The sequence below is a fragment of the Theropithecus gelada genome, chromosome 5 (assembly GCF_003255815.1).
Source record: "Theropithecus gelada isolate Dixy chromosome 5, Tgel_1.0, whole genome shotgun sequence".
Classification (NCBI taxonomy): domain Eukaryota; kingdom Metazoa; phylum Chordata; class Mammalia; order Primates; family Cercopithecidae; genus Theropithecus; species Theropithecus gelada.
The window spans coordinates 145,020,866-145,035,239 of NC_037672.1; the positions used below are offsets into that span (position 1 = coordinate 145,020,866).

At 49.1% G+C, this 14,374-nt stretch overlaps 1 protein-coding gene across 1 annotated transcript in view; it reads left to right on the forward strand.

The window, feature by feature from the left end:
* Window positions 1-13,698, forward strand: part of ARHGAP10 (Rho GTPase activating protein 10) — a 294,968-nt gene extending 281,270 nt beyond the window's left edge. Inside the window, exons 17-19 of the mRNA XM_025384845.1 lie at window positions 4,138-4,290; window positions 5,375-5,466; window positions 12,915-13,698. Coding sequence (XP_025240630.1) covers window positions 4,138-4,290; window positions 5,375-5,466; window positions 12,915-13,003 — 334 coding nt within the window. The 3' untranslated portion in view covers window positions 13,004-13,698. The remainder of the gene's footprint in view (window positions 1-4,137; window positions 4,291-5,374; window positions 5,467-12,914) is intronic.
* The last annotated feature ends 676 nt before the right edge of the window (window positions 13,699-14,374 follow it).

The window sequence follows — 14,374 nt, forward strand, 5'->3', positions numbered from 1 at the left end:
GGTCTCAGGAACAGTCAGGTAGACTTTGAATCTGTATATTTTCAGGAATGTGTTTCCAGGTTAGCAATTTGAAATCTTCATCTGCTTTCAGTGAAACACTCTTGTTTCTATTTGTCCCCTTTCTATGAGAAGGAAGGAGGGTGACATGGCTCTTCCATACTGAAAATGGAGAGGAATCCTGTTTTAGGAGAAGCCTTTTGCAGTGTAGCATGTGAAGTTGGGAAGACAGCGAACAGATATGAGTAGTTCTCTATATTTCTGTCTTGTTAAATGTGGTTTCTGAGCTTTTTAGGAACAGTTGACTTCTTCCTCCATGTTCGCAAACTGCAACTTGGCTTTCAAGAAACTCGTGGCACTGAGGTGCTTTTTTGTACTTGATCAGTAGCTGGCATTAAACAGAATTGGTGGTTTGTGCTCATGCCGGTCTTACTAATCAAAAATCTGTAGTTAAAGGGACAACAAGAAAAAAGGCAGTAAATAGATTTTTTAAAATGTTTAAATTTGGGAAATGGTAGGAAAGGACTCTCAAAATATTTAATTATGTTCTAGCACATAATGAGCTTTTAATTATTATTTAGATGTTATTATTATAAAGATGTTCTTTGGGAAAAAGGTGGGGCTCTCCCCTGAACCACAGAGTAGAAAAAAATGGTCCAGTGAGTGTTTTCGTTCTCCCAATGATGATACTGTCAAGAACTGTGAAGGGTCTGAAATTTTACCCTGCTTGTGAGCCACTGAATTAGCCTACCATCGTTTCCGGGATGCTGGCAGAAGGCGTGGGACTCGCGGTTGGAGCCAGCAGCCTCTACTCATCACAGCAATGAGAGTATCAGTGTTCTCTTGTGCCAGTTCCCTGAGTCCCAGTTCTTACAAGGCAATGCAGCTTGGGCCAGGTCACACCTGCATGCCTCAAGAGAGGAACCTGGAGCTTAGAAAACCCGGATCTTGTATGATGGGTAAAGCTCACTCTTTGAGAGAGAGAGGTGGAGAAAGAGAGAGATAGATATGCCTTAGGGCTCAGTTCTCTCTTGGAGCCCAGGGTGAGGAAAAAGCTGTTCGTCCTTTGCTTATGGGCTGCCATTCCAAAATGCCTATGTTCCTTCAAAATATTTTAAATAAAAGAAGGGAAAGAGAATATCAGAAATTCTTTTTGGAAACTAATACTTCACTGTGTTTTGAGAAAATGTAGGTATTACATTTTAAATAATATTTAAAAAATTTTTCAAATCTTCTTATTAAAAAGTTACCCAAAGTTTGGAAAGTAGGAGATGGTTACATAACGAAGCTCATGTTTACGTTTTTTTTTTTTTTTTTTTTTTTTTTGGCCTTCCAAAAAGTATGGATAGCTTGCTTTTGGGAGACACTATGAAACATGCTATCATCTGATGTGTACTGGCTTGAGATGTGAACTCATTACACGACTTAAGTATATATACTCACTTCTTGCCTCATCCCTGATCCTCCCTGGCCGACAAGCCTCTGAAAAATTTCCTCTATCCAAGCACCTGCTCTGCTGCTTCCCAAACCTTATTTGGCTGCACAGGTCTCTTCTTTCACAGGCTTCCAGTTGTCCACACGTCTCATTGCCTCATCTCCACAGAGACTGTCTCCAGTCTCGCATGTTGCTGCGTGCTGTGAATATTCCAGCTCACAGTGTGTCTGCCCATGTGGGGTTCTGAAATCAAAGGAGTCACCTTGTAGAGGCTTCTGAGATATACCCAGGACGTCACATACAGAAACTTACGTGTACATGGGAAGTCTGGGAGGTAATCTTGGTGAACCGGTTAGTGCTGGATCACATAGCACATGTGTGTGTTAAACAGCGACAGAAAGATCACAAAAAACAGAAAAGATGAATGTGGAGAACTTGACCCTGGACAAGGACTGCTGATTCTATGTTCCTGTTTGGGATGAGATGGAGAAAGCCAGGGTGCGGGACAGGCAGGGCTTTCTGTTTTGTATCTGTCATTGCAGTGGTTCTTTCACTTTCTAAAAACCGAGGGGTATTTTCCCTTTACACGCACGCGCACACACACCACCCCACCCCCCCCACACCACACATGGAGGTTTTCTTTTTTAAAGAAAGATGTGAGGATTAAGCAGACAATAGCTCTAAAATTTATGCTCTTTATTTTTCAAGGGCCACATAAATATAGTCACATAGTTACTTTATCTTCTTCCTGTAACTGTCCTCCCTCTAGGCAGATGGATGGCAGTCATTGACGATTTATGACTCTGAAGAGCTGAAGGGGGGTGTGGCAAAACATCTCATCTTCCTCCACCGCCACCCTCCAAGCACCTTGAATAATTGCTGGGAGATAACTTGGCAATTGTTTGGCTAACTGTGACCTTAATTCCCTGCCAGGGCTTCACTCACACCTACCTCTCCTTTCCCTTCCTGATTAGTAAGACAACATTCAACGTTCCTTTTCTGCTAAAAAAAAAAAAAAAAAAAAAAAAAAAAAACGGAGTGACTTTTGTGACTGGTGATACAGATCACTTTAAGATATATAAGGTATCTTGCCTTGGGATAAAATAGGTTTTATGACTCCCAGATGAATGGCTGGACAGGGGAATTGTAAATAAGCTCTTTGAAGAATAATTTTTTTTTTAATGACCCCCTTGTTTTACTGACCAAAGCATAGGAAAGCTTCAGTGTATTAAATACCTACCAAGTCAGTTATGCACCAGATTTGTAAAATCCAGTTTTGGTTTTAGAACTTTCTAATTTGGTTGCTCAGATGTTGGCTGATGGCTCCATGTCCCTGCCACTCTGCCTGGCTTCGTGAGATCTGGAAAAAGAGTTAAAGATCTTCCTGCAAGAGGCAGTAGAAATACTTGAAGCCATCGGAGAACAACCAGTGTCAACTTGCCCTTTCATATATTGGTGTCGCAGGCCTCCAGGGAAGGTGTATGGGTTAGAGAGGCCACAGGAGGAGTATTGGGGGAGGTGGAACTGGAGCTGAGCCAAGGAAAGGCAAGATTAGAGCAGGCAGAGGAGGGCGGGGAGCTTGAGAGGAAAGGCAAAGCTTGAGGCAGAGGTGGGAGTGCCAGGAAGCAGAGCTGTGGCAGACAGGAGGCTGCCGGGGCGGGGTGGCCCCTGGTAGGCGGGCAGGTGGAAGAGCATCGGATATGGGGAGACAGGTGGGTAAACTTGGCCCTAGGTTGCTGAGTATCCCTGTGTTGGAGGATTGCACCTGGGGGCTGTCCAGGAGGCCATGCTGGTGCTGAAGAACTCAGTGCCAGTTCTCTGGCAGGGGAAACAGCCTAAGCGTGCTGAGGAATGTGGGTCTCGGGAAACTGCTCGTGGAAACTGGTGTACTGGTTTAGCGGAAGACGGCGGGCATCTGAGGTGAAGAGCACCTGGGTGCCGCAGACAGGGAACACGTGTGTGTTCAAAATGTCACTGAATGAAATGAGACACTTCTCAAGGGAATATCATATACCATAGTCACAAACCTCCAGTTCTGAGGTCACTGAAGAATAATTCAGATCAACACGGATCAACTATGTGAACTCTCCCTCTGTGCTTAGCGGCCATTCCAGGTGTCTGTTCACTGACCTGTTTACATTAACTTTAAAGAAAATGGAAATATTAAGAAATGGTCTGGTCACTAGAAGTTTTTGCTGTTCATTTCTAGTCTTTGGCCCTCTCTAGAGGAAGCCTGAATCCAGTGGCATTTTATTCTGCACGGCTGTACGTGTAGGAGCAGGTGAAAGATCTTTAAATGTTTAGCTGATCTTTTGCAGCTGCCGGTCACGTGCTTGATGCTAGATTCCTGTGATTTTCCTTACAATTAGAAAAAATGAATACCTTGAATATCCCGCTACTCCTGTGAGCAATTAGATTCTGGTTTTCTAATTAGTGAACTCATAGGGTGCTAGTAGGTTGGACAGATTGGAGAACCCGGAGAAGGACAGTAAGACAGCTTGAGTTTGGGGTTGTGGCTGGTTTCTGGGTTGTTGCTATCCATAGTTTGGGCTGCAGCCCCAGCAGGATGCAGAGAGGACTCAGTCCCTACTGGTCAGGAGTGATAGGGGAATTAGCGACCTAGTCATCTGGGATTGGGATGTCACGCATTTGATGTTCTGTGGCCTTTCTGCTATTAATCCTGTCCTTCAAACTCCTACCTTTAGCCCAGGTCAGACCCGATCGTCTATGGTCCAGTGGCTTAATCCACAGTCTCCAACCACAACAAGCTCCAACCCAGCTGTGACACCTCCTTCACCCGGGTCATCCACTTTCCTCTTTTCTCCTCCTGCTACTGTAGTGGACAAGCCACCTGAAAGGTACGTGGTTTGGAGTGGAATGTGGAATATGGTGGCAGCACACACAGGGGGCTTGACGAACCTGAGCAGGTTCTTGTGTTCTCTGCTGGCAAAGGCTTACCCAGATACCCCCAGCATCCCGGACTTCATGGACAGCACTTACCACCTTATATCGGGGCGTGCCTCACCCAGTTCAGTAGCAAATTCTTTGGAGGATTTGCCTTACATGAGACCTGCTTGAACCTACTCTGTCGTGCTGGTTGTGCATTTATGAAGAAGTTCTTATTTTGGAAGAACTTCTTGTTCATGAGTATAAAGCACATTCTTTGTTTTAAAGGTAGGCAAGCTGGCACTGGAAACATTCGCTTCCATGGCATCCAGTGGCCAGGTCCATAGAGGACAGAGCTGCTGGCCTCCAGCAGGCTCTTCCACCTGTGGTGGCTCAGGGGCTTCTTCCTGTCAGTGGCTTCCCCCATGCCAGTGAAATGAGGCATTTCCTTCGGATTTGATTAGACTGGCTAAAAGCATGGTTTCCATCCTCTTCACGCACGGACACAGAGGTTGCTTTAACGAATGGTGAGAAGCTGGGCCTGGTGTGCCGGCACGGTGTAAATACAGAACACTCAGGCAAGAGCAACAAGCCCCTTCCAGAGCGGTGGCTGCCTGGGGTGGATCTGGGCTCGTGGTTTCCCACCTGTGGAGTGTGGGTGTGCCGCCTCGTTCTGTCGGCTGGCCGTGTGTCTCCAGGTGCGTGTGCTTTTCCTAACACACCAACTGAAGTGCTTGGAAATAAACATGTCCTGTGGTTCTAACAGTGCTGAATGGTAGGAAAGGGCATCCCACCAGGTAGGGAGGAGAATTAGGTGAAGTGGTTCAGTGACAGCTCCTCGGGCTCCCTGAGGAAAGGCTTGAATTTGAAACCCATCGTTTACTTGAAAATCAAGTGCTATTCTTAGCCTCATGTTCACTTCCATGTTAATTTCTTTTTCGGGAGGAGTTGCCCTACTGGTGACATCAGTGAGATTTGGGGAAGGGGGTTGGGGGTGAGGTTTCTCTCTGTTTTCCACATTTTCATTGGTGTCTTTTGTGTTTTCTTTCTTTTCAGTGTCAGCAGTCGGAAGGCTCGAGCCGTGTATCCGTGTGAAGCAGAACACAGCTCGGAATTATCTTTTGAAATAGGAGCAATTTTTGAGGATGGTAAGTGTTAGTGGGAGCCTCGTCTATTAATCCTGTCCGCCGGATCACTAACGTCTGCAGCATGGAGGGAGCAGTCAGCGATGGTGCTGTTGTTGGGAGGGTGAGTGTCCCACTTGATGCTTTGGACTGGGTTAAGCTGCTGTGTTCGGCTCCTAGGCCCCAATACCAGGGGCCTGTCGTCGATGGCTGGAATGCCACTGTGTTCTCCTCTTGATTATTCTCCATCTCCTCTTGCGGGTCTTCATTCAGGTCATTTCTCTCCTGACAGGAAGAAGCTAGTGTCACTTGCACTTAAAAAATATTTCTGATATGCACACTTTTATTATATTTGTTCTCCCAGAGTTGCTAACCAAGTCCATTAAACGCTTCAGGTTTACCAACTCTGAGTCATCCGAGAATACTACTATGCTTAAACATTTTCGATTTCTATTTCCCTTACCACTTTTGTGCTTTACAGTTTTGCTGATTAGAACAGTGTGTGAGTCTCCAGATTCAGGTATTGACTTTGCATATTGAAACAAGGGTGTAGCTTTTGAGGATTTAATATTCATACACAAGCATTTAGGAGCTATGCCTGGTTGAATATTTCAAAAAGTTCTCTTATGGCTCAGTGTCTTTTTTCCCCTGCTCTTGCTTTCTTCCCTCCCCAGTCCTGCTCATTATGAAATGCATTGGTTGCTATGGAAACCGTGCTGTCATGTGTGGGTGGAGCTCCTCAGCAGAGTTCCAGGGAAGCAGTAGGAACCTGCGATGCTTGGAATGGAATGGTTGATTATCCAGAATGTTTGGGATATGTGGAATGTATCAACACGAGGCACAGTGGTGTATTGTCAGTAATGCAGCATTTGCTGACGATTGTTTTTTAGAAAGCAAGTTGCCTCATTTAGACTAGATTTCTATATGCGTGTGATATGTGCTCTTCAGAGACAGAGACTCCTGGTAGTGTCAGAAAACAAACAACAACAACAAAACCCCACATGGAACAGAATTAGACTTTGTGGAGAAATTTTGTTCTCGGAATAGAAGCAAGATCATTCCTCCATTACCATCACATACATGCAGTTTTGCCAAGAGAATGTGGAACGTAGTTGCCCTGCCCCAGGCCTGTCTCACGTCGGCACACCATATGGCTGAAGGGGAGGCTGAGATGGTAGTATTGAAACGCACTCATTTGAGAAATGTGATGAATTTTTATTTTGTGTGATTAGATTTGTTTCGAAGACTCTGAACTCCCTCCTGCAGTATGGTTTGTGAGATAGTTACCTTGGTAGAAGGTGTATCTATTAGGATACCTTAGGCTGCAAATAACAAAAATTGACACAGCCGGTTGAATCAGCCATGAAGATGGATTAAAGTCGGGCGCAGTGGTGCACACCTGTCGTCCCAGCTCGTGCAGATGCTGAGGCAGGAGGATCACTTGCGCCCAGGAGTTCGAGGCCAGCCTGGATAACATAGTGAGACCCCATCTCAAAAGAGAAAAATGGGTTGGGGGAGGGATTAGTTTGCACCATAGTAAGTTTGGAAGTAGGGAGTTCTAATTTTAATTCATATTCTCAAAGATGTTATCAAAGACTGAAGTAGTTCCATCTCTCTGCGAAACTGTTCTCTGCTGATGGACCTGGGCCTCTGTCTAGTTTCCCTGGCGGGAGCAAGATGACTGCCACAGTTCCATGTATCATGGCCACACTGTGGTGGAAGGAGGTGTCTCATCCTTGTGTTCCTTTAAGAATGAGAAAACTTTGCCAGGATTTTCTTCGTAGTTTACCCATCCTCACATCCCAGTATGTAGAACTGAGTCACATGCTTACCCCAAATCCATCATTTGCAAGGATTTAGACCAATCAGAATCACACAGGGTATAGGACACCTCTCCTGGGCACACAGCCATGTGAATGAGGGTCAGTGCCTAAAGCCAGCGCAGATCTGCCAGTTTGGATAAAAGGGGACACGCTGGTAGGCGTCTGACCCAGGAGACTTATGTTCTCCAGCTCTGAAGTCCCGAGATGACTTGGAGTCTTCCTAAAAAGTGTGCATGTACACACGTACACGTACATAGTCACACAGTGGTACCTATGTACACACACGTGCACACACACATCAGTGTCTCCATGCGTTTTGGAGGAGGAGAGCCACTGATTGCAGGCAACGTGGATTCTGAACTCTGCAGTTATATTTTGCCTGGGCTCACAGCATGGCTTTCTTATCCTCCATGTGACCTGAAACAGGCTCCTTTGGGACTCTGTGCAGCTGATTCTTCATCCTCAGTGGCAGGGATGGCCACAACATTGATGCTGTATCAAGATAGCACTGGGGCTACTAGAAAAAGAGAGTTCTGAGTTGCTGCAGACGTATGGGGGAGAGGCTGCTGACCATGATGCCACACTGGGTACGTCGTAGTGTGCCTCAGAAGAGGCTATGTTTTGAGCCAGGTTGTGTCTCACTCACGTTCTGTGCTCTGCAGTGCTGGTGTCTAGCTCTGTCAGGACTTTGCTGGCTGGGGCACCCTGGGTGTCTCAGGAGCTCCTCATTCTGTCCCTCTCCTAAGGCTGGCTACTTGGAAAATACCTTGTGGATGTGTTGACACCCTCTCCCTACCCAGGGATGTGAGTGTCTCATTTAATGTGAGCTACTTGTCTTGCAGGTGCCCCCCCTGATTCTTTTATAGCAGGGCAGATAACGTAGTGGAAGGTGTTCAGAATCAACAGCATTAGGCTTACTGCTTAATAGGGACACTTCTTCAAAGGGTACAGTCGGTGTCAAGCCCTTAAGCAGAGTTTATCTGTGTGTGTGTGTTTGCGCCTCACATCTTCTGTGCATAGTTGATCTCTTAGCTAGTTAAAAGCAGCTGCTTGCCCAGAACACGTCTAGTGAAGCCCCTCCTTAAACAGCTATGGGGTCTTCCGGTCTGACAGCTGACACCGAGAAGACAGACCGTCAGGTCATCTGACCACAGCTTCTGTGGAGCCAGGCAGTGCTCCAAGTGGCCACTCTAGACAGCTCAGCCCACAGGAGTGCTGCTGGGAACGCTCCCTTTCTGCAGACCAGCAATACTTAGTGTCCCTGGAATGCCCAAGACATTCTTCCTATGTTCACTTATCCATGTGGAATCTTCCAGCCTCCATAGATGTTCTTGCAGTGCCATTCCTTTTTGTACCTCATACAGGCAATAAAGGAAATCGGTTTATGGCACCCAGTGGCCTTTGGAGAAAACAGACTGGAGGTCAGAGTGACCCCCGGGCAGCCTCGTCAGTAGTTATGCGGTTTGGATGTGTGCAGCTCTGAGAAATCCTGACCCGGAGTGTGGTTGACACAGGGGTCTTTAGCAATTGTGTAGCTCCATGACTGTCCTTGTTCTTTGCTCTTACTGGGTGGGCCTAGACTTAAGTTATGAGTTCCAATTCTAGGCGGAAGATGTGTTTCTTTAGTAGACTTACTAATGCCTAGCTGTTGCTCTGGGGCAATGCCTCCCAACCCCCACCGGCCCCCACCCCTCACCCCCAGGAGAGGGCTGCGTTTGTAAGGTCTCGGGGCAGTGATGTTGCTTTGATGGCCAGAGGGACTTTCCCTTTTCTCCGGGCCTGGGGAATCCTGGAAATAGGTTTTGCTGGTGACCACCCGCCAGTCCTGCTGTCCTTCCAGACAGGTGTGCTCCAGTCTGATGGGCAGTGGTTGCCTCCCCAGGGGCAGGGCTGGGAGGGTGCTGAGGCAGGAGGTTTCCAGGAGCGACCCCACGTGGCAGCAGCAGCAGAGCAGCAGCAGCAGCGGCGGCGGGGCTGCTTTCCTGGCTGTCCCAGGCTCTTTGTCAACATCCACGTGTAGACGTCGGGGAGCAAGTGTGGCCCAAATTAATCCTTAAAAGCCTCTGGCGATTAAACTTGAAAGGTCTCAGATAGACACAGAATAATCCCTGGAAAACAACTTGGCATTATCCTGGAAAGTTGATCGCATATAGACCCCACAGCCCAACAATTTCGTTGCCAGGTAGATTCCTAGCACAGGGGAATCTGAGAAAAAAATATTGAGTGAAAAATAAGTTCCAGGTGACTAGACATTATGTGCTTCTGGTTAAGCTCACACATATGCAAAATAAATGGGATATTATTAGGGGTATGGACTTGTGTGACAAAACTGAATTTTACCCATAGCCGTGATAAGATAGAGACATAGCATTCAAGCTACTGGTTGCCTCGTGGTGGGAGATAGGGCAGAGCCCAGGACGCAGCCTCCCTGTGTGTCCTGCGGCAGTTCTGAAGTTGAGTGTGGGTTCCTGGTGCTTACCATGTGCTGATGACACTTCAGTGATTTCAGTATTTGTCACACACATTGTCTATGTTATGCTGAAAACTGAGTCGGTGGAAGGGACCTGCTTCTCTCTGGTGCTACTTGGGGTCCCTGCCCCACACCCATCTTGTTCCCTCTTGTGGTCTAAAGGCTGTGAGGACACCGTGGCTGAAGCAGAGTGAGGCTCTTGGACTGAGACCTGCAGGCACGGGGAGGGTGCGTGGGAAATGACAGACACTGAGGCCACCGTGTTCTCCACCCGTAAGAATGGAAAAGCAGAGCCCTGTTGTCCGTGTAGACACTTCTCGGGGGAGGAGCGGTGTGATAAACTAGGAGAGGAGCCCCAGATGGGTATTTTGGGGTTCGATGCTACTGAGAGAGGTCAGATCTTCAGAGAGGGAGGGAGAGCCTGCCAGCCTCATCTGCAGCTGCAGAGCCACTTTTCCTGTGCTTGGGGACACCTTGCTGTTGATCTCCAGACCCTTCTAGCCCACCCCGCCCGCCGCTTGGCCAGGTCCACTTCCAAGGCTCTTGGATGTTATAGGATCCCCCATGATCACCTCTGTAAAGCAGTGACATCTCTCTCCCTACTGGCTTCTGCCTTCCAGGGAGGGGAGGGCTGGGGAGGTGGTGAATGGGGTTGTGGAGGCGTCTCTCTGGTTTGTTGGTTGAGGAGTTTTCCCCAATCAAGCCTCCTTTCACCTCCAGCGTTGTAGAACATCACCTTTTTCCTCCTCTGTTCATCCTGTCTTTTATTAATACTGAGTCTGTGTTTGTGCAAGTGTGTGGTGTGTATAGGGGAGGAGGAGAAACAGTAAGCATGTGCAGGTGAGACTGTATTTGGGACTACCTTATTGCCTCCTCATAGCAGGTCCTGCAGGCTAAGTGTGTTGCAGGTAACAGCTGAGCGAGGCCCAGGGGTTAATTTCCCAGGTGCACCCAGCTAGCCAGGAGTCTCCTCCAGGGCTCTGACTTGAGCCCTGGGCCCCTTGCCACTCAGGCCTCCACATTGTTACAACCCTGAGGGCCTCTTTTGCATAGAATCCAAAGCTTTTCCCTGATGGTGGCTGCATACTAGTAGCATTGCCAGCTGGGGTGTTTGGATGAAGTGAGAAGTCTCTAAAAATCCTGGTATGAAGAGCAGTGTCAGGGTCAAGATCATTGAAGGCATGAAGAAAGTGACTTGCTGCCAGATCACTTTGAGCACATCTCTTGTTTTGCTTATTCATTCATTACACAGATAATCATGTGTCTGACACTGTGCTAGGTGCTGGGTCTCATGTTATAGATGTTACATGCTCTCATAGTCTGGACTAGAAAAGAATGTCTCAGTGTATCTCTCCTATATGTACACGTATGCGTGCACACACACACACAGGACATGCAGGGTGCATAACTGGGAGCCCCAACCTGGTCTGGAGCCAGGGGAGGAGTCCTGGAAGTGGGGGGATGCTGAAGCTGCTCTTTGAAGCATGAATAGGTGCTGTCCAGGCATAAAGGCAGGGAAGAGCATTCAGGCCCAAGGGAACAGCTCCACGGAGGCCTTGAAGCCAGAAGCTTGTTGAATTTAAGGAAAGCGCAGGTGGTTAGGGGAATGCAGACAGGCAGAATGTGTTCCTGTTCATCCAGGGGAGGGAAGAACAAACAGTTACCCTGTTGCAAAGGACAATTAGAATTGGATTGTCAGTGTCTTCCAAACTGTGGGCAGCTATACCTTAGAGGACCGTGAACTCAATTCGCTGAGTTGCAATTAGCATTCAAAGAATAATACTTTTCTACACAAATCCATGGGGAAAAAAATAATAGAATACAGAAAGGAAGGCATTGCGTGTGCACAGTGAGGGTAAGAGTGTTGCTTCATGAAACTTGTGTGTGTTATGGACGTGTATGCCTGTACTTGGTTTTTGATACGAAATTATTCTCCTGGGTTGTGATCGGAAGTCATCTTTCGAGTTGGTCTGCTGGAGTAGCCCATGCCTCCCCTTTCCTTTACGCCACAGCTGCCATGCCTGCACCTGACCATGGTTGGGGGTTTGAGCTGGGGCCTGCCCACAGCTGGGGGTTATGAAATGCTTCTGTATTGCATTTCCGAACCCTGGTGAGGAGTGCTTGGACCTGTGCACTTTGCTGTCCAGGCTGCAGTTTCCTCGTTAAGTATCACGTGAATATTTATGAACAGTCCATTGTGCCAGGCACCGTGCCCAGATGTATAAGGCTCAGGCTGCCTTCAGGAGTTCCCCATCCAGTGTGGGAGTCAGACCAGACTGTCAGAGGAGGAGGCATCCAATCAGGTCTCTAAACAGGAGGAATTACCCGGTGAAGAGGTGGGGGAAAGGCATTCCAGGCAGAAGGCACTGCACTTGCAAAGGCCTGGAGTTGCAGTTGGGATTTCTCTGGATGATTCACTGCAGTTGACATGCATGATGTGCCAGTGGAGTGTCAAGGGCTCCTGTAGGGGCGACCAGAGCCAGGTGCCAAGGGGCCCGTGTTACAGACCAGTAAGAAGCTTGAGTTTGAGGCTGGGAGCGGTGGCTCACACCTGTAATCCCAGCACTTTGGGGGACCAAGGCAAGTGGATCAGCCGAGGTCAGTAGTTTAAGACCAGGCTGGCCAATGTGGTGAAACCCCATCTCTACTAAAAATACAAAAATTAGCCAGGCATGGTGATGCTTACCTGTAATCCCAGCTGCTCGGGAGGCTGAGGCGGGAGAATTGCTTGAACCCGGGAGGCAGAGGTTGCCGTGAGCCGAGATAGCACCACTGCACTCCAGCCTGGGCCACAGAGCGAGACTCCCTCTCAGGAAGAAAAAACCAAAACCAAAACGCAAAAAGCTTGAGTTTGACTTTAAGCAGGGGAGGGATGTGATCAGCTCTGTATTCTAGATAGTTCACTGAGCATCTTTGTGCAGAGTGGGTTGGAAGGGACCGGACTGGAAACCGGGACACTGGTTAGGAGGCTGCTTTGGGACCGCATAGATGAGGATTGTCGTGGCCAGTGCAGGGAGGCAGAGCCTGTCAGTGACCCTGGTGCAGACTTTGTGACCCAGCATCCCAGAAGTGGCCCCTGTTCTCTACTGGCCACTCCCTGGTTGAGCTTTTAAGTGAACACCCAGGAGGCAAGTACTTGGGGGGCATTTTGTTAAGGTGATTTTTCTCTTCCTTTTCAGTACAAACCTCCAGGGAGCCTGGCTGGCTAGAGGGGACTCTGAACGGCAAGAGGGGGCTGATTCCACAGAATTACGTCAAGCTGCTGTAGCTCCTGGACGCAGAGCCCCTGCTGACCCTGGCACCTAGGGACCTGCCTGGGGGCAGAGAGCCGCCTTCCTCCTCCGAGGCTCTGGGCTGCACCCACAGGTACCTCCACACTTGGGAGTTACCATCATCACAATCAGCCTTGGGGGTGGGGGGTGGGCGGGGATGGGAACGCACCGCACTGAACTGTGATTGTGGATCAGGAGGGGGAATGTCAGGATTCGCAGAATGGACTTTTCATTTGTCAAGTATCGGGACTTGTGAGTTTTAATTATCCAGCATATAGAATGAGAGGGAGGGCAGCCTTCTGCCACCCATGTCGCCCCCACTGGCAGTCACGTCACCAGAGCCACCCTGGCTCCCTCTCCTCCCCGAGCACCTGCTGCTGCGATGTTAAAGGGAACTGTGCTCCTCACAGCGATAGGTCTGCAGAGCGCATGCCTGGCTCCGGCGGCCTGGCTGCGAGAGGCTGCTGCTGGTGCGGGGGAGATGGTCCCAAGCCAGAGGGAGGCAGAGAGACGTGCTTCTCCAGCCTACTCTTCCTAGACGGCCACCTGCAGGACCCCACGTCACTGCACTGGCGGCGTGCACTGGCGTATTTGTAACAGGCTTCTCGGTGCTCCTCACCCGTGTGCTCTTTTCCAAACACCACCTTTTTGCCTCAAGGTCTCTGTAAATGAAATAAACTGTAATTTACTATTTGATTTGTCTGTCCTAATGTGGGGAAGTGGTTGTGGAAGTCATTGCCCTGTCTTGATTTATGAATTGGCAGCCTGCGATGGGACTCGTCTGTCTCTGCCGTTGGCGTGCTCACAGGTGGAATCTGTTAGCGGGGAGCCTGGAGTATTCGCAGTGAGGCGTGTTCCCGGGGGCAGCGGCAGCCTCTGATGTGTGCAATCCTGGAAGGGCATTCACGTCTCCTCCAGTGGCTGCACAGGCCTCTCTACCCTGGTGCCTGCAGGACCTGGAGCAGGGCTGGGGCTTTGGCCCTGGGTGGTTGGTGTGAGCTGTCTCAGTGCCCTGGGACCAGCCCTCCTACCAGCACCATTGCACACCCTTACCCCACACCTCCCAGCATGCCTCTGCCTTCCAGGCCTCCTTGCTAATCTCCATCTGGATTAATTTCAGTGTTGAGGGAGGAAAGGGAGGCAGAGCAGACCTTCCCGGAGGAGCCTTCACCCTTGACCCTGCCCTACCCCGTGCTGATGGCCACCCCCAGCATGGGCAGGCCTTGCTCTGACGCTTCCTCATTCTCCTCCGCCTCCAAGCCATGGGGTGCAACAACCTCTTGAGGAAGAGGGGACTTCCCTTGGAATGTGGGGCTTAGTTTTAGTGGCCCCAAGATTCTGAAGCCAGCCCCATGCCCCAGAGGCTG